At 51.9% G+C, this 24,106-nt stretch overlaps 1 protein-coding gene across 1 annotated transcript in view; it reads right to left on the bottom strand.

Moving 5' to 3' along the window:
* Nucleotides 1-5,072, bottom strand: part of Disc1 (DISC1 scaffold protein) — a 198,672-nt gene extending 193,600 nt beyond the window's left edge. The window contains exon 1 of the mRNA XM_027947986.2: nt 5,002-5,072. Within this exon, the coding sequence (XP_027803787.2) occupies nt 5,002-5,056 (55 nt within the window). The 5' untranslated portion in view covers nt 5,057-5,072. The remainder of the gene's footprint in view (nt 1-5,001) is intronic.
* Between the last annotated feature and the right edge of the window lie 19,034 nt (nt 5,073-24,106).

Genomic DNA, 24,106 nt, shown 5'->3' with positions numbered 1-24,106 from the left:
AGGCTTCTATTACTGGCAGAGCTATTGGGGAGTGGGGGCCGGACCACGCGATCCCAGCAGGTGCTGTCCAGGTCGGGACCGGAACCACCTGGGGGCAGGGGCGGGGCAGGAAGGAGGTGCAAGGTAGAGCCCAGTGAGCAGGGGCAGGAAATCACCAATCCCCACCTACCACAGAGCCCGGGAACTGGAGGGCTGCCCATACATCTCAGCAGACCCAGACCTCCTCACAGCCTCCCCAGACTCATCCAACACTGGCTACCTGCTTCCCTGCACAAAAGGAATTCCACCTCTCAAATGGGCCCACTCCGTCAAAGGACAGCTGACTTCCTCTCACAGGAGTCACACATTGACACCTTACCAACATGTGACTCTAATGCTGCTCCTGATTCTGGACCAGTGAGACAGCCGGTCAGTGCCACATGAATGAATGAGGAGAAGGCCACTGAACCTGAATAGCAAATGTATATGGTTGGAAATGTAAGTTTTCAGGAGCCACGATAACTCAAAAAAAAAAAAAAAGATTGGGTTGACTTTACTTTGTACGTCTTAAGCGGAGATGGATTGCACAGAACTAGGGCTGCAACCCAGCCCCCGGGAACCCTGGGGCCAGGAGAAGAGAGCCAGGTCCTCCCCTCTCTGCTGCTGCCCTCGCCTTCCTGTCCTTTGAGCACAGAGCAGATCCCTTGAAGCCATATTTAAAGTTAGGTAGTCAGTGTAGTTAGGTAAATGGGGTCTAATATCAAGTAAGATCAAAAATGGAGGCCATGTTTAGAATGAATTCTGGGAAAAGTTGAACAACTCTTGGAATGTTAATGAAGTATGGAAAAGTCCAAGGCCCAGAGCCCATCCCAAAGAAGTGTTAATGAACAGCCCCCAGCAAACTTGAAGATGCTGACTCAGAAGTCCTTCCTGACCAGATCACTTCTTTGGCCCACCTGTGTCCCACCCCTCGGGCCTTCCCACCTACATCCCATCACTGAAAGAACTATAAAAAGGGGAAACAATCGCACTTCCACGGATTCCATCTCTTGGGTCCCCTTCTTCCTCCGGGAGAAGTCTTTTCTGCTGTCCTTTAATAAACTTCTAATTTCCACTCTGACCTTGCCTGGGTGTGCTTCTCTGGTGTTATTCTTTAACATTGGGGAAGCAAGGACTCGTCACCGGTCAACAGCAGTAACACCCTGACCTCTGCTGCCACGCACACCCTCGCTGCTCTGTGCCATGAGTGACGGAGCTGGCAGTCCCTCCCCTCGAGGACTTTGCTGCCTTACCTTTGTGTCTCCAAGAGCTCAAACCCATCGATCACAGTGGGGAGATGCTTCCGCTGACCAGAATTTCACCCACATGGTCTCAGGACAAGCACCGTGAGGCTGGGAAATTAGCCTGAAGTTGACATGGGAGAGGCAACGTAGAGTTCTGAGGCCTCCAAGGGCACAGCGCAGAGATCTGTACCCACTGATGAGGGCATCAGGGCCTCGCTGCCAGAGCACCAGGGGCTCAGCCAGCAAGAAGCTCTGTGATCCTGCTTGTTCCCATCGCTGGCCAGTGATCCTGAGGAAGTGGCCATGAGTGGCTGAGGAAGCAGCAGCACATCACAACCCATTTCTGAGCCATCAGAGGATGCAAGTGGCCAATGGGGACGAGCAGAGGGAAAGGAAGCAGGCACAGGCCAGCGGTCACAGGAGCAGCGGAGCACACCACGTGGGCCCTGGCTATTCCCCAAAGCCGCACACAAACACTTCATTCACTGTCCAGCCACAGTCCTTTCCTGCCTCTATCAGGAAATGGAAGCTGACCCCAAAGTCTGCACTCAAAGAAGCTCTGGTGAACTCTGATTTCGAAAGAGAAATTGGGGTTTGAAAGCCTGAAGCATCTGATATTAAAAAAAAAAAAAAAAGTGCCTAATTCTTGCACCTAAGTCACCGGCCAAGGCCTGTCTACCACAGTCAAGAAAAAGCCACACAAGATGCCCAAGGATGGTGTCCACAGGTGGCCCCCCAATGTGCCTAGGACCTGCCTGTCTCCAGGAAGGCTGCCAAAGTCTTGGGGCAGTGGGCTCTGCCTGGGCTGCCTGCAGCTGCTCATAAACTCAATCATCATCAGCATTAAAGAACGACTCCAGCTCCAGTCTACTGACCCTGGTCCAAATGTCATCCATGCTTAGACTCAGAAACCTTGCTCTTCCTGATCTTCAGAGCTCAGAAAGATGCCCACTATAGCATCAAACTCTAAAATTCAAACAGCAATAACTGAACTTCTAATAGTTCTCCAATCAAAATGTCAAGATCTGAACTCAGTGATGGAGATGGAACCCAGGACCTCACTCCACCACTAAGTCACATCCCCCTAAAATTTTAGAATATTTTTTAGCAAGGAAAAGTTTTAATGAGCATACTAATTTGGTTCCCTTTTGTACACTGATGTCTTTGTTTTGAGCAATGAACAAGTATCACTTGTGTTCACTGAACAAAACAATCTAGCTTGGATCCCATGTTGGGAACTACTAGAAATCGATGACACATCACAGAAACAGACAAGAACCGAGATGCCAGGCTGCTTGGGAGGTTGCAGGGTGGTTGTTTTTTCTTTTGTACCAGGGAATGAACCCAGGGGTGCTTAGCCACTGAGTTACGTCCCCAGCCCTTTTTATTTTTTATTCTAAGACAGGGCCTCACTAAGTCCTCAGGGCTCAGTAAGTTGCTGAGAGTGGCCTTGCACTTGTGATCCTTCTGCCTCAGCCTTTCACGTCGCTGGGATTACAGGTGTGCACCACTTCGCCCAGACAGATCAGTGTTTTCAATGCAAGATGGTTTTTGCTCATTCAAAGTTTTCTGTGCTTCCTGTAATAAGCATGCATTGCTTTGGGGGAAATAAAAATCAATAATAGAAACTTCATCTCAGAAGCAAATGAAGCAGGAATTGTTTCTGCAGCAGAAGCCAGCTTTCCCTCTCCTCTCTGAAGGTCCCACTTCTCCCCAGGGCGTCTCAGGTCGGTAGTAAGGTCCTGGGGGCAGTTAGCCTTGCAACACCATCACAAGCATTCCCCACCTGGCCTTTACCTCAGAAGTCTCCTGCGGGTTCCAGCAAACTTAAGTGTTAAAACCTTGATCCAGGGCTGAATATGTGGCTCAAGTGGTAGCGCGCTCACCTAGCATGCGTGAGGCACTGGATTTGATTCTCAGCACCACATAAAAATAAAATAAAGATATTGTGTCCACCTAAAAAACTAAAAATAAATAAATATTTTTTAAAAAAATCTTGATCCAGTTTCCACTGATATTTCTGAAAAGATTTCAAGAGCCATTCTTTCAAATGTTATTTTTTTTAAAAAAAAAAAAAAAAAAGGTAGTTTTCAACGGGATTTCACAAAATAGGGATGAAAGAAATCAAGATTATTTCAATTTCTTCTGCCAAGGCTAACACTTCACTCTTACACTCCAGGGTTTCTAAATATGTAGGGTGCATTGCCTACAACCTAACCTAGGTCTGCTCTGAACTCAGCCCCACTCAGCAACTCCCAATCAACCAGTGGCTGGGATCACACTGTGAGAGGGACCCACACCGAGGTTCTAATCCTGAGTGCCCGCAGAACAACTGTGCGAGCTGGAACAAGAAGCAGGTCCCTGGAGTCCAGCTGCATCAGAGGGCAAAAGAGGACTGCAGCAGCAGCCTGGGGAGGAGTTCATCCAAGGGACTCATAAGAGTGCAGCTGGCGCTCTGGAGTTCTGCACCACTGCAGGCGCTCCATTCCTTCCACAAAATGTGGTGTCATGTTTGCACACACGACTCCAACTCCACAAGTTGTTTCAGATGTTTTACCCTGTTTGATCCACAGGCAACGCTGTCAGTGCAAAAGGCAGTAATTACACCCCTCAATTTTCCTTCTTTCTTCTTTTCTTTCTTTTTTCTTTTCGGGTTTTTTTTTTTTTTTTTTTTTTTGGAAAGCATGAGAAAAACTGAGGTTCAAGGTCACAGAGCACAGAAATCAGTCTCAACTGAACCTCAGAGGATCTCATGTGCCACATCTGAGCACAATACAATTAAATTTCTCTTAAGATGCCCTGCTATTCATGCTTTAATCAAATCGAACTGGTGTCCTGACTTACTCCAAATTAATTAGGTCTGCTTAGGGAAGATGGCAGCTGAGCTGTTTCCTGCAAGCTTGCTGTATGGCTTGTGCCTGGGGCCAGAAGCTTCCCTCCACCACACTGGAACTGCAGGGGCCTGAGTCAGCTCCATCTTATATGTGAGCAAACTGAGGCTGAATCCAGGCCTGGGTGCAGAAGGCCCTCCTCCAGCGCTGACACCCTGATACTCTCCAGCTCCCATCTGTGCTCCAGCCACACACACTGCAAAGTGCTTTCACACAGCAACGCTGAGGCCATGTTCCAGGAAGTGGGCTCCCGGAGTCCAGTGGTCGGCCTCTCCTGGCCCGGCAAAGCTCCAGCTTCCTGCTGTCGTGTATTTACGGGTGGGATGGTGGAAGTCCTGTCATTGTTGGCAGTAGCCATCCACTTATGGCCCCATGTCGTCACTGGGGGTTGGCAGGTGGCCCGTGCTCGGTGGTGGAAATGGAGTAGTCTGTACTGGCCCAGCGGCCAGGCGTCACTGTCCCAAGTCGGAAGTGGGCGGTGGAACCGGGCGCCCAGCAGCCGCTACGGGAGCCGTCTGCCCCAGCTCTCCCTCCCATTCCCCACCAGCTGCCTGCGTCTGGGTGTCTCCAGGCACGGGCGGACACGCTCGGGTCCCCAGCCACCGCCTGCGCCTTCCCCGCCCCGTGGACACCGACTACAGGATCCGCACTCTGGGGCAGGGACCACAGGTCCGCGCTGTGCCTGCAGCCAGAGGCCCGCCCTACCCTCGCCCCACGCAACACGCGCCCTGCCTCGGTTTCCCTCCCCTCGAAAGGCGCCCCCTGGGCCCGAGTTGCGACCAGACTCACGCCCAGGCTTCAGGACTTCGAGGGCAGCACGCTCCCCTCGCCGGATCCCAGGTGCCTACCTGCGCGATGGCTCCCGCTGCCGCCAGCCGCGCCCTGGAGACCCGCGCCCGGCATGCCCAGGGCCCGCCGTTCCAGCCGCGCCCGCGGGAGGGAAGCGGGAAGTGGGCAGGGGGCTGACGCCGCAGGGGAAGCTCCTTCCTCCTCCTCCGCGAGGCCGGCGGTTTCCTTTCCAGCTGCGGCCCCTGGCACGCGCGCGCACACCCAGGCACGGGGCTGGCGCGGGTGGGACTTCAGGAAGTTTGCTCTTCACTCTCGCCAATTTCTGGGGAAGTGCCGGGGAGGGACCGGTGCCCCGGGAAGGAAAGGTGGGGGGGCCTCCGGAAGCCTGGATTGTGAGGGGCCAGGGATGGCTGCAGGGAAGCGACAGATGGCAGTGAGAGGAGAGTGCAGCAGCCATCCTGAAGTGAAATGCAACTCCGACTTTTGAATCTCTGGCAGCACTGGGCTATGATCCATGCCAAGCTCCGGGCACTGGTTAGCGCCTTCACCCCTTTCCTTTGGCAGTTGGAGAATGCACCTGTGACAGGACAGTGGGTACAGGAAGTGACAGATAGAGTTTCTGCCCTGAGGAACTCAACTCTGGGAGGCAGGCACCATGCACATAGAGAACTAAAAAACATACCTTAGTACTGGCCAAGGACAGAGGCATGGCACAAACCATGCTGCTGCAGGTGCTCAGGGATCGGAGGGGTCTCATGAGGTCAGGAACACCTTCTGGGAGTATGAGAGGGACTTGTTAGAACTGGATACTGGCCTTGTGGGTGAACCCACAGGTATGCATGAAAAACAGCAAGCTGTGGGATAGGTGGACATGCGCGTGGTTACAGGGTGTGGGCGCAGTTGGATCAGGCTCAATGTGTTGATTGATACCACTAGGGGGAGATTCTGGACTCAGATGGCAATGGGCAGGGTTGGAAAGGGCTCTAACTTTGGTTGGTTGACTGAAATAGGGACCAAGAGGTGGCACACACTAGATAGCATTGAAATGTCAGAGCTGCTCCGGTCCACTCTAGAGCAAGGGATCCAAGGCTTCAGGAGACTGAAATGTCAGGGCAGATGTCTCACGTAAGACCTGCTCACCTGCCCTGGATGGGCCCCAAGCACTCACCTTTCACAGCTGTGAGAAATAAATGTGTCACCCAGCATCCTTGACAGCTCTCCAAATATTCCTACACACTGGCTCTGAACTGCAACCAAATCCAGGAGACCAAAATGTCACTGGACAACCAGTCAGAGTAGGGGCTTATGGAGGCCGGGTGCCCGCTAGTCCATCCCATGAGGGGTACATGGATACTATGGTTGATACCCCAGTTCCAGAACTGAAGTAGCCATACCTGAAACTAATGGAATGCTCCCATAGCTTCCCAGACCTGTGGACAAAGGATTATTGTGGAAGGAAATCACCCATTGGAAGCCACTCCAAGTGTCTCTAGCTGGGAAAATGGCCAAAAATGATCCCTCATTCCACGAAGGCTTGAGGAGATTAAACCACTACCAGGAGCTTAAAGAATGCAGGGATGATGACACCCACCAAATCCTATTCAACTCATCTATTTGATCCTTGAAAAAGAAAAAAAGAAAAATATGTCAGGCACAGAGCCACATGCCTATAACTTCTGTGATTCATGAGGTCCAGGCAGAAGAATCACAAGTTTGAGGCTAGCCAAGACAACTTAGCAAGACCCTATCTCAAATTTTTTTAAAAAGAAAATAAAAAGGGGTACGGATGTAGCTTGGTGGTAGAGCATCTTCCAACTCAGTGGGCTTCCTAGGGGTCCAGTGGCATTCAGCATGTTCGGTATCCCTTCCAAGGTGAAGGGCAGGTTGTTAACCATGAAACTGACCATGCAACCTGAGCTCCCCATCATGAACCAAGTGCTCAGGTCTGGTCTCATTCATACCATTTTCATTTCATGGCGAGTATTCTGTGCACACCCAACTTGAGTGTGCACAGAATACTCAAGTTGGGTGTGCACAGAATACTCGCCATGAAATGAAAATGGTATGATTGAGACCAGACCTGAGCAGGGCCTGAAGGCACAAGCAATTGATTACATGAGAAAGTGGTCCAGATGCCACAGCCCACCCTGGATACACTGCCCTCTCTCCCAGTCCACAACCACAGCTTCACAGGGACCTCCCTACAATAAGCTGACAACAGAAAACTCAGGACTGGTTTTCAGATGGTTCTGCAGGATATCAGACTCTCCAGCTACAGCCCTGTTGTCCCTCTCTGACCCCCTGAAAGAACAGCAATGAAGCACAATCCTCTGGGGGAGGGGCACAATCTCCAGCAGGGAGCCTGCTTAGTTGGCTTGGAGGGAGAAACGTCCCATCCCAGTGTGTAACTAGGTACTGACCCAAGGGCTGTGCCCACTGGTTTGGCTAGATGTTCAGTATTGGAAGGGAGCATGACTGAAAAATCAGGGCCAACAGGTCTGAGGAGGAAATATGTGGATAGCCCTCTCAGCACGCATCGAAAAAGGGAAGGTACTTGTATTCGTGTGAATGCTCACGAAAGGGTGACTTCAGCTGAGCAGTTTATAATCAAGTGATAGGATGACACGTTCTGTGGATACCAACCAGCCTCTTTCCCCAGCCTCTTTCCTGTCACTGCCCAACGGACAAAGTGGCCATGGTGGCAAGGAAGAAGTCTGCTCATGGGCTCAGCAGCAGACATCCATTCACCAAGTCCAGCCTGGCTATGGCCATCTCTGAGTCCCGAGTGCCAACAGCAGTGTCTCCATGTCTCCAATATGGCACCATGCCCCAGGGTGGTCAGTCAGCCGCCTGGTGGCAGGCTGATTCTGCTGGACTGCATCCACCATGGACAGGCAGCCCCAGGTGCTCACTGAAATCACATCCTGGAATGCCCCTCTGTCCTCCATCGCACGCTGTCTCTGTGGAAACACAGGGACTTAGAGAATGCCTTGTCCACGGAAGTTCCCTTTATCCTGAAATCCACGTAAGGTAGAGCGAATTCCTGATGTCCCCTCACAGCACTGGCAAGGCTGGTCCAGGTGCTCAGAGCCAGCATCCAATATGCCCTTGCCCCTCCTATAGGCGGGAGTCTCGGGTCCAGGAGCTGAGGAGTGGACGTGGATAGAGTACAGTGACTCACAATGAGCCCTGGTGACCCCTAGCAAGATGCCTGCTTCCTCTCTCCATAGACTGGTGCTCCCTTGGCCTGCCTTCCCCGGGGACATGGTGATGCCACTGAACTGAAGGAAAGATGCCACCCAGTCACTGAGAGGCACTTGGAGCTAATTCCAAATCCCTGGGAACAAGATCCTGTCTGGTCCAGATTAGGTCGGAGCCCATGTCTTACACCATCCAGGGTAAGGGGTTTGGCCACAGGGATGTAGGACAAACACAGAGGTCAGGAAACCACCCCTGAACACAGGGCAAGGTCCACCATGAGCTGGACAGTCATCCTGAAACGTGTCTGCTCTAAATGACATGGTGAGGACTAGACACCAGGAATCCAGACACTTGTGAGCAAAGAAGACACCCTTCTTGTTTCCTCTGCTATGGTTTAAGTTCTGGAGGCTGAGACATGTAAAAGCACCCACTGAGAGGGTAGCTGAGAGCAATTAATTATGAGGGATGATCGTTCAATACTTTTTAATTTAAATGAGTTGTTTTATGGTGTGGCTATGGGGTGTTCCCCAAAAAGGTGAAATGATCAGGTTGTGGTAGCTGTGACCTAATCAATCCACCTTATGGATTAATAATTTGAAAGGACTACTGTGCCCAGCAGTCCCTGTAGGCAGGTCTCTAGGGGTGCCTAGGGGATTATCCTTGTCCCCTGGCTCTCCTCCTCCCTCTGCTTCCTGGCCACCATGAGCTGCAACATCGTCCTCTACCACGCCCTTCAGCCAGATGCTCTGCCTCACCTGGGCCCACAGGGAGGGAGTCGCTGTCTACGGACTGAGACCTCTGAAGCTCCGAGACCTCTGAAGCTGTGAGCTCAAAATGAACTTTTCCTCCTCTGAGTTGTTCTGGTCAGGTGGAGCGAATTCCTGATGAAAAAAAGCTGACCTAACAAATTGGGAAACTCTTCCTTGTCTTCATGGGAGCAGAAATGGGGTGGCCAAGGGTGTCAGTACAATCTGAGGTCACAGCCTGGAACCTCTGCATCTCCAGCAGTCCTCAGTGTGCTGGGCAGAAACTCCACACATCTGAGATCATATTACACACAACATTCCACGCTAGAGGTATGGTTCTGCAGCAAGGAGCCAGGAGCTCAGAGGAGATAAAATGTCAAACTCTTTGACCAGATCGGGGCATTTCAACTTTGTATTTGGGAATAGAGGAAGCTGCTGAACTTCCTCAAAACCTGCTGAGCTCCTCCTACCTGTCAGACACTGTCCTACACCAGTGAAGCTTATCAGGTCCTTTACAGCAGCCCGATTTTACACCCATCTTCAGACAGGCAACAGAGGCCCGCAGGACTAGAACTTTCTCTCCCACACAGCAAGGGGCACAGCAGGAATTGGAACCAGGGGAGCTATTGTGGCGTGAAGCTTCCCGGCCACCATGGCAACTGTCCCACCAGATGAAATCAGCAGGCTGACCACTGCCCCCAAGTCTACTCTCCCTTCACACAGCAGGACATGCCGCTGGGCGCCTGGCCACTCATGCTGCTATATCTCCTTGAGCACCACACACACACACCACATCATATCACACTCCACATATCATATCACACACCAGGTACACCACACACACATACACAAACCACGCGCACACACACCACACATCATATCACACACCATGCACACCACACACACACACCACATCATATTGCACACCATGCACACCACACACCCACATACCCACATATCATATCATGCACCATGCACACACCACACACACACACCACATCATATTGCACACCATGCACATCACACACCCACACACCCACACATCATATCATGCACCATGCACACACCACACACACACACCACACACATCACACACCATGGACACCACACTCATAAACATGCACACACCCCACACATCATATCACGCACCGCACGCACCATGCACACACCACACACACACCCCACATATCATATCACACACCATGCACACCACACACACACACCACATCATATTGCACACCATGCACACCACACACACACCTCACATCACATCGCACACCATGCACACCACACACACACACCCCACACATCATATCAGGCACCATGCACACCACACACAAACATGCACACACACCACACATCATATCACACACCATGCACACCACACACACACACACACACCGTAGCATATTGTACACCACACACACCCCACACACATACAACAAACACACACACACACACACATACACACATACTCTCTTCCCCTAGTTTGGTCCCAGCTGCAGGTGGGAAGAGAGCAGGTGAGTGTGAGAATTATGCCCTGTGTGGCCGGGTGTAAACTGTCACCTCATTGAGACCAGAGGCTGGCTGGGAGGAGTGTGCTGACCTGGGATCCTGCTCCTCAGCAGGCGGCAGGTTCACTGCTCAAGGGTCTGCAGTCTGCCCAGGGCAGGGACAGGGACAGGGGCAGGAGCATTCTCGCCAGGCTCCACACGAAGTAGGTATGACTCCTGGGAACAATAACAGGCTGAGACAATTCTGGGAAGTTAGTTGTCTAAAGGAGATCTTTTCCTTAAAAAATAAACTTGAATGAATTGGGGAAAAGAAATCTGTCTTAAGTCAGGAAATAACAGACAACACGAGACTCTCATTCGTCAATGCCGGGAAGCAGGAAGTTGGTCAGCTGCCAGCCCATCAGATAACAGCCCTGGACGTGCTAGTGGCCTTCCTCACACAGCACACATCCTCCAAGCCGTCCCAGTGAGGAACGCAGGAGGCCGGCACAGGCTCCCCGTGAGGGCACGCTGACCCCCCAGTGACTGGCTCTGCCTCTCTGATCAAAACGGCTGAGGCCAGTAATGAAGCACTGGATTCTACTGGGCGGAAACCCAGGACTCAGTGGTGGCTTCTAGCTGTTCAGCCTTGATACACATACAGTAGGGACAGCCAGTCCCACTGAGCCTCCCCCTGCTCGGACTCTGGGCCTCCTTGCCACTCTCCGCTGGACAGGAAGGCTCTGCTCTGGTCAGAAGTTCAGTGTGGACGCTCGCTCCGACGTCCACGGAGAGACGCCTGTCCTACTGCACAGCCCTCAGCAATGTCTCACCTCCCCCCACAGAGGCAGCACTACGCAGCTCACTGTCCCCACCTGGAGTGGCTCCTGCAACCCTCACCAGATCATTCTTTGTCCCAGGTGCACCAGAGACAGCACAAACCACCCTGCAACCCTGTTGTCATTAGAACCCACCCCCACCCCCACCCCCGCCACCTTCCTTCTCTGATCCTTGACTCTTCAGCAGGCCTCTCACTGTCCCATGAGCCCTCTCTCCTCTGGCGTCTGGGTTCCTGACCCACCTGTGCTCCAAGGAGGAAGGGGGCCTCCCCTCAAAAAAGGCACAGTGTGACTCTCAGGAAGGAGGCTGGAATGTCCCCACTCGACAAGGTTGTGTCCCCACAGAAGGCAGTTCATTGACTTTCAGGAAGCAGTGCTGACAGCTCTAGAGAGGGGGAGATGCCAGGGGTTGAACTCAGGGTTACTCAACTGCTGAGCCACCTCCCCAGCCCTATTTTGTATTTTACTTAGGGACAGGGTCTCTCCTAGTTGCTTAGCACCTCGCTTTTGCTGAAGCTGGCTTTGAACTTGTGATCCTCCTGCCTCAGCCTCCTGAGCCGCTGGGATTACAGGCATGTGCCACCATGCCAGGCCAGAGAGGGCTATTGAAAGGACCACAGCCCCAGGCCCTGAGTCAGCCGGTTACAAATGCCTGATGTGCAGCCACACACAGAGTCCTGGAGGCCTCGATCCCTGTGAAGCATAGGGAGCGAAGTAGGTTGTTTGTCCTCTCTGGCAAGTACTGTCACTGGGCAGGCCTCTCTAAGGCTGTCCTAGAGGGAATTATTCATGCCACAAGACCTATTTGAGATTCTTATCCAAAATCAACTAAGGAATCTTTCTCCAGTTAAATGTGCACATATGGGATGGACCTTTTCCCCCAGTTTCCTTCTTGAAACAAAGGGGAAACCAGAGGAATGGCCTTTAGACTGCTAGACTTCCTGACTGGTTGATGCGATTTTAAGAAAAGCTAAGGTCAGATATTCAATATCATTAACATTTTTAGTTTGCCAATTCATTTTTTTTTTAAATTTCACCAAAGCCAGACACAGTGGCATACACCAACAATCCCAGTGATTTGGGAGGCTGAGGCAAGAGGATCACAAGTTCTAGGCTGACTTAGCAACTTTGCAAGACCCGGTCTCAAAATAAAAAAATAAAAGGGCTAGAATGTAATTCAGAGGTAGACTGCCTTTGGGTTCAATACCCAGTTTCTAAAACAAACAAAAATCCACCCATTACCATTACTATCATTTAATAAAGAAAAGGCTTCTTAACTCAGTCTACTATAAAGATGTGATAGTAGATTAAAGGACACACCCCTCAATGGAGTGAATTTTGCTTTTTCAAAAACCCACTACTTTGGGGGGCCGGGGTTATGGATCAGGGGTAGAGCACTTGCCTAGCATGTGTGAGGCACTTTGTTCAATCCTCGGCACCACATAAGAATAAACAAATAAAATAAAGGTATTGTGTCCATCTAAAACTTAAAAAGTATATATATTTTTAAAAAACACTACTTTGTCATGTTTGGGGGTTTTGTTTGGTTTTTCTTTCTTGTTGGGTCTTGGCCCTGGGAGGCTTCCCTGGTGAACTGGACTGGCCTTCCAGTGGGCTCAGTGCCTAGCTAGCGAGGCACTCAAGCCGAGATCCCAGAGGCCTTTCCTCATGCAGCACAGAGGTGATGGAAGCCCGTGGTCACCAGCCTTTACATGATGGTGGTGTTCATCGGCCTTTGAGGAACAAACCTGCACACATGGTTTGTGGATTTTGGATTTAGACTTTGAGAGGCTGAAACTGGAACACAATTGGGAACAGTACTGACCCACAGTGGTCACAGTGGCATTCACATACCTCCAGCCCCCTGATGCAGGCACACACGGGGACAACCTTTAGCCCTTGTAAAGCCAGGAACAGCCATGGACTGGCTCAGGCAATGAAATGTGGGCTGAGGTAACATGTCACAGCTCGGGGGCAGCTTTAGAAGCTATTGCTTTACCCACCAGGTTTTCTGCCCTGTGCTGGAAATGTCATCTGGGAGGGTTCTTCTGCTGAACTCAGGTAGAAACAGCCAGCAGGCAGACGGCAGCTCCCTGAGGTCAGCAGCTCTCAGCGCTCAGTGTCAGCTGCCCTCGCAGCTCCCCTGGCAGAGCCAGCAGCTCACCCACAGCTCTCTGGAGCTCTGCCAGAAGCCAGCAACACCCAGCAGCTCCAGCACCAGACAGCCCTCACCGTTGCTGTCCTCTGGCCTCGGTCCACTTGTGTGGCCACTTGGTGACACCAGCATTACCAGCTTGTACTGCAGGCTGCTCAGCCTGCTCCACTCACGGTAGAAACCACAGATGGACAGAGGGCTGCTCCTTAGTGTTAGCAGCTCTGGGCTCTGAACGCCATGGCTCTGTGATCCTGGGGTGGCAGCCCTCCTCGTGGCCATCCTGGCAGCCACAGCCTGCAGCTCCCACAGGCATCAGCACTCTGCAGCTCTCCACAGCTCCTTGCTACTCTCTGGCTGCTGCCTCAGGGTCGCCAGCTCAGCCTGCTCTGCTTGAGATGACAGGAGAAATACAATACAATCGCTCAGAGGAAGACCCTGACAACCTACACTGCCGAGTAAAGGACACAGGACACAGACTGCCCACGGAAAGGAGGAGAGACTCAGGGAGGAAAAGGGGAGGCTCCCACATGCAGTGTCCAGAGGCTAGTTGCAGACTTTTTGCTTAGTCGTGGGGAGGGAGGAAGGGGCTCTGTGGACCTGGCTGGGGACAGCTGAGGGGCTGAATAGGGGCAGGATCCCTGAAGCTGATATCTCAGGAGGCAGCTGGACATCTGTCCAAATGCCACTTAGATGAGGCATTTGGGGCAGCGACAACCATCAAAGTTGGAAGAGTAAAAAGTACCCCTTAGGGAGCACCAGGGCCTCCTCCTCTGTCCCATCTCCACCTGTTCTTCAAAGAAAGTCCTTCTAACATCCAAAAGCACATGCTTTCCTTAACAGCCTTCCAAGAGTGGCCCCCAGGAGAGCAGCTTGGAAGGAGGCTTCGCACCGCTTGGCACCTGCCTGGAGCCTCCTCCGCCCAGAATGCCACTAGCAGAAGCCAGTGCCCATCAGAGCTGCACTCACAACGGTCCCAGCTGCACATCCTGCCCATGCCAGGAGCACAATGCCTGTCTCCTTCCAGGGCCCTGGAAGGAGCAAAGCAGAAGACCGATGGGCCATCACCCTCCCCAGAGTCGCTGTCAGAAACTGTCCTTCCTGCTCACACGGAGCTGACCCAGAGCACCCTGATCTGCTTTGCCATCTATGCCTGAGCACAGGGTTGTGCACTGATCAACCTTAAATTGGTGGTTGCACCTCCTCGGTGGCTGTTGCTGCCAACCAGCCCACCCAACAACAGGCATACGTATCATTACCACCCTCGGGGCACAGCCAGTGCCAGGTGTCGTGGTGGATACAGCAACACACAGGCTGGCAGGAGGGGAGGGAGTGGGGTGAACAGATGGAGCACGGGGCTTATTAAGTCTGTACACCCCGTAGCATAGTAAAGGTGGACACGTGACTGGACACCCCTCCAAAACTCAGAATGTGCCACACCAGGATGAACCCATGCAAACCATGGGCTTCAGTTTGTAACAATGTATCAGTATTAGCTCATCAATTGTAAAATAGGCCACACCAATCAAGACGCTAGCAATACTCCCATTTTCCTGTGGTCAGGAAAGGAGTATATGGGAACTCCATCCTTTCCAAAACCACTCTAAAAATATACAGTCTGCTAATGAAAAAGCACCAACCACCAGCTGCTTGGATAAATGACGTTGCCCATGTGAAACGGGACATGCAAGGAGCCACTGGGCAGGTGTGTCACAGTGACATGGCTGAGGAACCACATTCTGCCAATTCTCATACTCCTCACGTTTTTAATTCTCAGGCTGTGGACTTCACAGCAGTGAGGGCCAACCGTGCACAAGCCGAGGAGTCATCCCGAGAGCCATCAAGCACTGTACCTGAGGGCAGCTGTAAACAGGTCAGCAAGCTGTTTCTAACCCCAGCTTGGGGGAAACTAAGAGGAAGCCCCGAATGGCACACAGGAAGCCATGAGAGTGTGTCTGCCAGGTGGAAAAGAACCCTCCCTGACATGGCCAGTGGCAGCGGTGGCCACCAGAGTGAGCAGAGAAGGGAGGTCTGCTTCCTCCCATGACAGAAAATGCATGGGCTAAGCTGCTCTCACAGAGCCCCGTGCTGGAGAGAATCGCCCTGCACCTCTGAGGCCTCGAGCTTGCACCATGGGTGAGACACATGCTGTGAGCTGAGAAGCGGGGCTGCATCCTTGAGTAGGAGCCAGACTGTGACAGATAGCCAGGACCTGCTCCTCGGGTACCCGTCATCTGAGCAGCCAGAAGGAGGAGCCAGCTCACCGCGCCCAGCTGCTGTCTTCTGTCCTGGGGCTTAAGGGGCAACACCCTTCTGCAAGTGTATCCAAGTGAGGCTTCAGTCGGGACGTCTGGATTAGACCTACTTGTCTAGTACAGAGGAGAGGCATGGTGGACAAATAGTGGGGCTGCTGAGAATCAGCAGTGGCCAACGTTCCTATATCCTTAGGATTCCAAGGCATTTTCTCATACCTGAGTCCTTTTGATTATTACAATCACCATCAAGAAAGCAGGAAGGAATCGCTCCGGTTTATAACAGAAGAAACTAGGTGCAGAGCAGTTGCCCTGAGCCGGTGCAGGATGTGGCCATGGCCTCCCGCAGGGCGGGACTGCTGGGCAGCTCCCACAGGCATCCTAGCTCCTTGGAGAACGCACAGAGACACATAGAAAAGGGATTGGGGGTTCAGGGGAGGCAAAAACACACGGTGGGCTCAGGCAGCTACAGAGAACTCCCTAAAAGGGGGAAGAGGGGAGGGAGGGCTTCCCAGGAAAGGGACTGTGGGAGACGCTGGTGGAAGACGCTGGTGCTACACCTGCACGGAGAGCTCATCGCAGGAGGAGAAGCGCAGCCTCCAGAGTGACAGGGCAGTCCGGGAGGGCCTCCCACTCGGCCACAGGGAAGAGCAGAAGTGATCCATGCAGCCAAGCATTTGGGGAAGAATGGCCCTGCGGAAAAGGAAGGCAACAGAGAAAACAGCACAGACGAGAAGCAGGAGGGAGAGAAGGGGTCCACAGAAGAGAACCCTGTGCAAGGAGGGCACCCAGGAGTTAGGCGGAGTCAATGGCGGTGTGTGGGGATGTCTAGCCAGACAGAGAAGATATCCACACACACCGCCATTGACTCCGCCTAACTCCTGGGTGCTAGTGCTCAGGAGGAAGGCGGGAGTTATCTGTGCTGATATGAGGGCTGAAGCCTTGGGAGGGAGAGAAGGTGGAATGAGATCAAAGCCCTGGACTAGGACTCTGCAACCTCTAAGGGGTGGAGCAGGGAGCAGAGCAAGGGGAAGATGGGAGGGAAGGAGGGAAGCAGGGCAGAGGGATGAAGGCCCCCAGGAGGCCTCCCACCAGCCTCTGGCTGCAATCCTAAGCCCCATGTCCAGCTGGGGGCATGTTCTGGACCTCTGCACCCAAGAGGGAAGCACAGGCCAGAGATGGCTGGGAAACTGGCAGAGTTCACAGACCTGTGATGATCCAGAGCAAAGGTATGAAAACTGGACAAAAACACTTTCAAAAGAGGAGAGAGCAAAAAGAAAGCCTGCAGGCATTACCAAGCACGACGACAAAGGGGAATGGCTTGCAGGGGCCACTTCTCACGGGACTCCAGTAGATCAAAAATGTTCAGGTGCTCAGAGGGCGTGCACAGCATCCAACAGAAGTCCAGCATGAGCTCACCCCAAGGATCTGCAGAGTGAGAAGGACCCAGAGAGCCCTACGATGCACCCCCCCCCCCAAACGTTCTTCTTCTTTTGGCAGCTCTCGCCACCCACAGGCCTTGTGGCAGTCACAGCAGACACCCCCACTGCTCAGAGACAGGGGCCTCCACTGTGGCAGCTGCTGTCCAGGTCTGCCCCCATGACCCCACCTGCAGCCTCCCTGGAGGACCCTGTCCACTGCAGCCCCTCGGCATCCCCAGTCCTGTCTGCAAGGAGCCCCTCCCACCCATGACTAATCAGAGTCCTCAGTCAGCTAGAGAACACTGAGCACATAAGCCACCTTCTTCTGTGTCTATCAGCCTCTCCTCTCCCCGTCAGAGCCACCTGCACACTGGTTTCCCTTGTGCCTCAGAACGAGGCCTAGCGAGGCCTCCAGTGACCGGCTATGTATCACAGGCTGAGTGTCCATCTCCAGCAGGCCCAGCTGCCACATACAGAGAGCTGGCAGCACTGTGGCTGCACCCTGAGAGCAACCACCACTGGGGCTGGTGACACCACGGGCGGCCAGCTGCCAGAGCATGCTGGGGAGGGTGGAGTCAAGGGAGAGTTTGGGAGCTGTTGGCTCTGGCTGCCAAGGAACCAGCAGGGAGGGCCAAAGCCACTGAGAGCTGGGAGCGGCTGGTGTCCAGAACCCAGGGCTGCCCACTCGGAGGAGCTGCACGCATCCAAACCGAGCAAAGGAACCTCAGCAGATTGTCCCTGGGAGGGAACAGAGGTTCAATCAGCAAGCATGGTCCAGCTAGGTGAGAGGCCCAGGAAGGACACGGCAGTCGCAGGGAGGCATGTGGAGAGCAGGGCTTGCATGTGAGGAAGGGCCACAGTGGAGGGCACCTGGGAGCACAGGCGCCCGAGGTCTGCCAGACTCCTCCCTCAGGGGGCAGGAGAGAAGAGCCGCCCAGCAGCCCCGCTAAGGGCCATGAGATGGACAGGCACTGGAAGGACACTTCTCTTTTAACTAGATGAATACACAGGGGCGGCAGGTCCTGGAAGCAAGTTAAAGCCAAGATAAGAACTGAAGCCCTGGAGCCTGCCTGTGGCTGGGGCTTCCCTCCCTGGCTGCATCATCCTCCGGCAACCACGGACTAAGGCAATGGGGAAACCAACCTCTGTGCAAAGACACCCTGTGGACCCCAGAGGTCCAGTGAGGTAAGTGCTGGCTGACTGGCATCTTAAGCTGTCTTAGAAAATCTCTAAATTCTGTTATAGGACCCCATGGCTTTAGGGGTCTGTTGCTTAGAATCCAAACTAAGGTAGAACTAGCAGCTTATTCACTGAGCGTCTGCTGCATGCCCAGCATCACACCAGGGGCTTCCCACACGTGGCCCCAAACCACGTGCTTCTGCAGTTCAGAGGTTACTGTCCCTTCTGCTCCCAACCTGGCACTGCAGGCTGAGCCATGTTCATACACAGAAGCCCTGGTACCTCAGAGATGGCGTCTTTAATTAGGTCTTAATATGAAATGAGGTCATTAGGGTGGACCCTGGGCCAGCATGACTGGCCTCAAAGGTAGGTCAGGGTCAGGCGCACACAGAGGGACCACCTCGTGAGGACACAGGTGGAGGAAGCCCACACTGCCCACACCTTGACCTTGGACTTCTGCCTCCACAACTGTGACAGAGAAAGTCTGCTCCTCGAGCCACGTGGTCTGCGAGCTCCTGCGTGGCAGCCCTGGGGACTGCACCCAGGATGGAGCCTGGCCACCTGGTTCTTGTGTGTCACATAGACCACAACGACGCAGGGACTCCGACTCCAGGATCTCCCCCCGGGCCTCTGTGTCCCAGAAGGGCTGGGCCAGGCCCCACCAGTGGAGACGCAGCGGCGCCTGGAGCTGGTTGCCCTTGCACAACATACTTCAAGCAAGGAGACGGCTGGCACTGGAACTGGAGCTTGAGAGGAAACTCAACTGCTGGCTTCTGCTGGCGGGTGGGGGCTGTGCAAGCCGGTAAAGCCAGATTCTGACCCACTGCCATCGAGTGGCACGTGGCAGCTTTGGGGTAGCAGGTCCAGGTGGAGGGCCACGCCTGCATGTTGTGACAGACCCAGCAGCTCACCGCCAGCTTCTGTCCAGGGTCTTGTCTCCTCACAAATCTGAGGAGTGAGATGCATGGGATGAAGGCCAGAGGGAAAGCAGCAGGATTCACTCCAGCGTGAGAACAGGAAGCACTGTCACAGGAGTGAAGAGACCTGACAGTGCTTACACCTGAGAGAACTAGTCCGGGGTTCCCATACCACAGGGGTCAGTACTATTGGTCCAAGTCCATGCTAATCAGGGTTGGAAAAATGGTAGAGCTGCTGGTCAGCTCTTGAGTCTGAGCTTCCATTCAGGCCTGCCCCACTACCCTGATGATTTCCCTTTGAACTTTTTTCACATTCACATTTCATGCTCTTTGCCCTAATTGCCATAAGGTAGACCCTCCAAGACACCTATTCATAGTCCTAACAGAAACTTAAAATACACTAAGAGCATCATAAATACACGGCAATAAAATTCACATAGTAGGAAGACCTCCCGCAGGGTGGGGGGGACTGGAAGGCCAGAAGCCGCTCTGGTACTGCCCAACCCACCTCTGGCTGCTGGTTCTCCTGGCCGCTACTCCCTCGTGGTGCCTTGCCGTTCTGTTCTTAATGTTGGTTAAAGAAAAGGTGGAATGACAGACAGAGCGTCTTTGCATATATCAAAATACTTTTTCACTTATTTATTTTGAAAAGAGAAAAGAGCTTCTCAGACTTGGCCACTAGGTGGCAGAGGTTGACTATAAGTGCGGTATCCAGCACAGCCCTCTGGGTTGCTCCCAGAAACTTTTTTCCTTTAGTTCCTCCAAGACAGGACTCCCAGGTCCTCTCCAGACCTCCTCCTGGGCTGCAGGGTGGCCATTTCAGATGCATACAGGTCAGAGTGACACACCACCCACTCCTGAGAGCTGAATGGGCTTCCAGGAAGATGGTCAACAGTGATAAGCACCGTCCACACACTACACCCCAGGCCACCAACAAGGGGAGACAGCATAAAGCCAGCTGCAGCCCAGCTCTGGCCCAGGAAAGACAACTAGGCCACCCAGTGCTTAGGAAGAACAAACTGATTCCTCACATCTCACTTCCTGGACATTTCCACACTTGGCTCTGTGCCCTCGTACACAGTAGGTGCTCAGCAAAGACTCTCTGAATTGCTGTGGTCTGGGCCCACCTCTACACAAGGAAGGAGCAACTCCACTCCCCCACATCCCCAAGCAACACAGTGCCTGAACAACACGGGAAGGTCTCAAACAAGCCTCACACTTACCCTCTCCACATTTCTTTTTGACCAAAATGTTCCATGACTCTAAATGCTGAGAACAACAGCAAGCAAGCAAGAGGAAGAATATTTAAGAAAAACGAACATTAACAGCTCTTTATCCCAAGCACTTTATTCCTAGAAATTTATCCTAAGAAAACATTTAAGACACCAGAAAACCTACAAAAGTAGATCCAGGTGCGGTGGCCACATGCCTGTAATCCCAGCAACTTGGGAGGCTAAGGCAGGAGGACTGCCAGTTTAAAGCCAGCCTCAGCAAAGTAGTGAGGCCCTCTCTCAAAATAAAAAATAAAAAGGGCTGAGGATGTGGCTCAGTGTTTAAGTGCCCCTGGGTTCAATCTCCAGTACCAGGGGAAAAACCTACAAAAGAGGAAATGTAAAACTAATATAAACCTAAACAGCCAATGGTTAAGTAATTACTTAAGTATAATTTATTAGGTCATTGCATACTGAGAATCAATGCAAAGCCAGGGGACAATGAGGAAGTGGAGCCTACGTCTATGGTTGGCTTAGAACACCATCAGGCTGAGAGGTGAGCAGAGCCAAAGGTGTGTCCATCACCATGCAGGAGCGAAGTCCAGAACCCACCAGGCGTTGAGCACTCTCACCTCAGGACTTCACCCAGCTGAGCGTCTGCTCAGGGACTGGCCCACGCCACACTGTGGTGGCCTCACCTGTTACCTCTGCATCCACGCTGCCCCAGTAAGAGGCATCTCCAGTCAAGCCATTCAAATCCCTTTCACTGATGAAAGCCTGTATTTGTCTTGAAACCATGGCAAAGCCAGATTTTCCCAGCCAAGCTACCCTCCATGCTTCACATTGCTTCCAATGTTATGTTTATAATGAAATGAAATGTCTATAAACACATATATGTCCTTCGTGAGCGACACAGGAAGCTGTTTAAGCATGGTAGCCAGGACAGAAGGGCCCCCAAGCTAAAACACACTGTCTGTGCCAATGTCCACATGGACAGCGAGTGGCATGCAGACACTTAAAATTTTTTTAAAGAGCAAAGGTGATCTTCTCTGTTTGCGAGGAGCTGGAAGGACCCTGAACTCCTGCCAGCTCCAGGGTCTCTGAGAAGACCAGCAGGTGCAGAGGTGGATGAGACCTGGCAGACGGATCTGCTTCCTGGCCCAGGCACAGCCCTCCACATCCTCCAGGCACACAGCACACACAAAAGGAGCAGCAAGCTCCAGGGTGGGGGTGGAAATGGCCTGTGGTCCGACTGTGTCCTGCCCACCTTCCCCCCCCCCCCCCCGGGCTGGAGGACTGTCATGGAGCATCATGGGGTCAGGAACTGTGTGGCCCCTGAGTCCCAAACTCTTACGTCCTAAAAGCCTTTTGTTCTAAAAAAAACATACATGTGTGTGTGTTTGTATATATATACACCTACACACACAAAACACACATGCATACACATGCACCACGTGCTATATATGTGTGTTCATGTATAGGTGTATGTGTGAGTAGCATATTGTATTTCTATCTATTTTATATAAAAATTAAACAAATATTGACTACTCTTAAAGAATTAGATTGCCCATTAGGAGTTTTGTGATTATGACAGAGTGAAGTAGAATTGAGTCAAATTTTGGTCCCCTAAGATCATGGACAATTGCAGACAATCTTAAATTAATCACTTTTCATTCCCATGTAGACTAAAATGACATATTGTTAAACATAATGAAAAAGACAAGAGTAGAGAAAAGTGTGTATAAGTTAAGAATAGGTAACTGGGCAGAAATTGGAGTTTTAAAGAAAATGTATTAATTGAGAGGAAAACAAACTAAAAAAAAAATACATATTATCATTATACCACATTTCCTCCTGAAACAAAAAAGCCTAGCAATCAGTTTAATGAAGGACGTGTGTGTGTGCGCGTGGACTTCCAATTACATGGCTAGGCTCACAGCGAAGGGGCTATTTGGTGCAGTGCTCTACAGCTTATCTGGGATGGCAGATCTTTGCAAATGGGAATAAGAAGCCAGGTGCCTATTCCAGGAAGGAGGTTTTGATATTGAAAAACACAAAGGGCCTATGCACAAATAAATAATTACCCAAATTAAATGGAGAGGTCAAAGACCACCTTGGCAACTAGAACAAAGAAAAGTCTGTCATCAAAACTCTTTGGACCTTCTTTCCTAAAGTAAATTTGGAGCTAATTAGCTTTCAAGACTTTTCCGGGATTTTTTCCACAGTGACAAGACAAAGAAACACACTTAAGTTGAAAAACAGATGTCTAAGTTCACTGGTCATCCGTTCGTGTGTGCTATGTGGCCATCCTTACGGTCAGAGCTGCGGTGTGGCCAGTGTGATGGACGTGCACAGGATCTTCCTCCGGCGGTGCGTGAGCTGCAGCACGCTGGCACAGCCTGGCTGCCGGGCCTGAGAGATCCCGGCGAGGTTCAGTGTCCTGGCCATGTCCTGGGCTGCTCTTACAGTGTGTGAGAAAACAGTTCTGTAAGATCCCTGTGAGGATGGCCTTAGGCCTGAGCCTAAGCAACTCCATTTTTAAAACTCCAGTTTGAAACCTGCAGTTTCACCAGGACACCCACAGAGCCCTCCAGTATGGCCTCAGTCAAGTTACTTCCCCTCACTCTGATAGCGAGTGAAGCCCCTGGCAGGCTGTCCTCCCCTGATAAGAGGGAAAGGCGAGAAGATCAGGGTGGAGACCACCAGACCAGATGTTTCTGACCCCAGGGTAAATGATGTCACTGATAAATCCGGTGGTAGCTGATAAGGATTGAAAGGGGGGTCAAAAGCCCCCAAAATTAGTATAAGTAATAGAGCAAATGAACAGGGGGATTCAGCCAGCCGAACCAAGGATGCACTCGAGCTGGAGAATCTGATGAGGACCTGACATCCCATCACTTGTCATCGTTCCTGATCCTCTGCGTGATCCTCACTGCTCTGAAACTCTACCGCCTCATCTGGACCTTGGTGAGTGCCGCAACTTCTCCCTAGACCCTCTCCTCAACTGGCCGTCCACTCCACACTAGGAAAAGCCTGCCTTGGTTCCAGACCTGATCACCGCAGTCTGAGTGAGTGTGCATCTGCTGGACATAAAGCCTAAGGCTTGAGACTTTTGAACTTAGCATGCAGAGGGAATGTCTGTCACTAGCCTGTCATGATTAAGTGTGTTTTACAGTGCTTAGAATTAATCTAGAATTGTTTGCTGTTAATTAATTAATCTAGAATTGTGGCTATGAATTGATTATGTCTATTACAGTGCCCAGCATTAAGAATTGTCGTTTTCTTGATTAAGAACCTATAGAGTGGGGCTGGGGATGTGGCTCAAGCGGTAGCGCGCTCGCCTGGCACGCGTGCGGCTCGGGTTCGAACCTCAGTACCACATACAAACAAAGATGTGTGTCCGCCGAGAACTAAAAAATAAATATTAAAAAAATTCTCTCTCTCTCTCTTTAAAAAAAAAAAAAAGAACCTATAGAGTGAAACTGTAGTGAGTGATCTGAGTGAATAAAGCAATGAACAGGGCAGAAGCACGTGCACATTATTTCTCCCCTCGCCTGCGTATGTTGAAATTATGCCCATTCATGACAATCTCCAAAAGCACAGGACCACCGGTGTTGGATCCACCCACACTGTCACACTGTCCTTTCCTTTCGAGAATTGTGGGACTACAAGAAGAAAACACAACTGCATTTCCCCCTGTGATGCCAAGGAAAACCCAGCAAAAGCAGACTGTAAAGATGCGCAGGACACATC

Source organism: Marmota flaviventris, chromosome 12, assembly GCF_047511675.1.
Source record: "Marmota flaviventris isolate mMarFla1 chromosome 12, mMarFla1.hap1, whole genome shotgun sequence".
NCBI classification, from domain to species: Eukaryota; Metazoa; Chordata; class Mammalia; order Rodentia; family Sciuridae; genus Marmota; species Marmota flaviventris.
The sequence above is the reverse complement of the archived record's forward strand: the minus strand, read 5'-3'. Positions and strand labels throughout refer to the sequence as shown.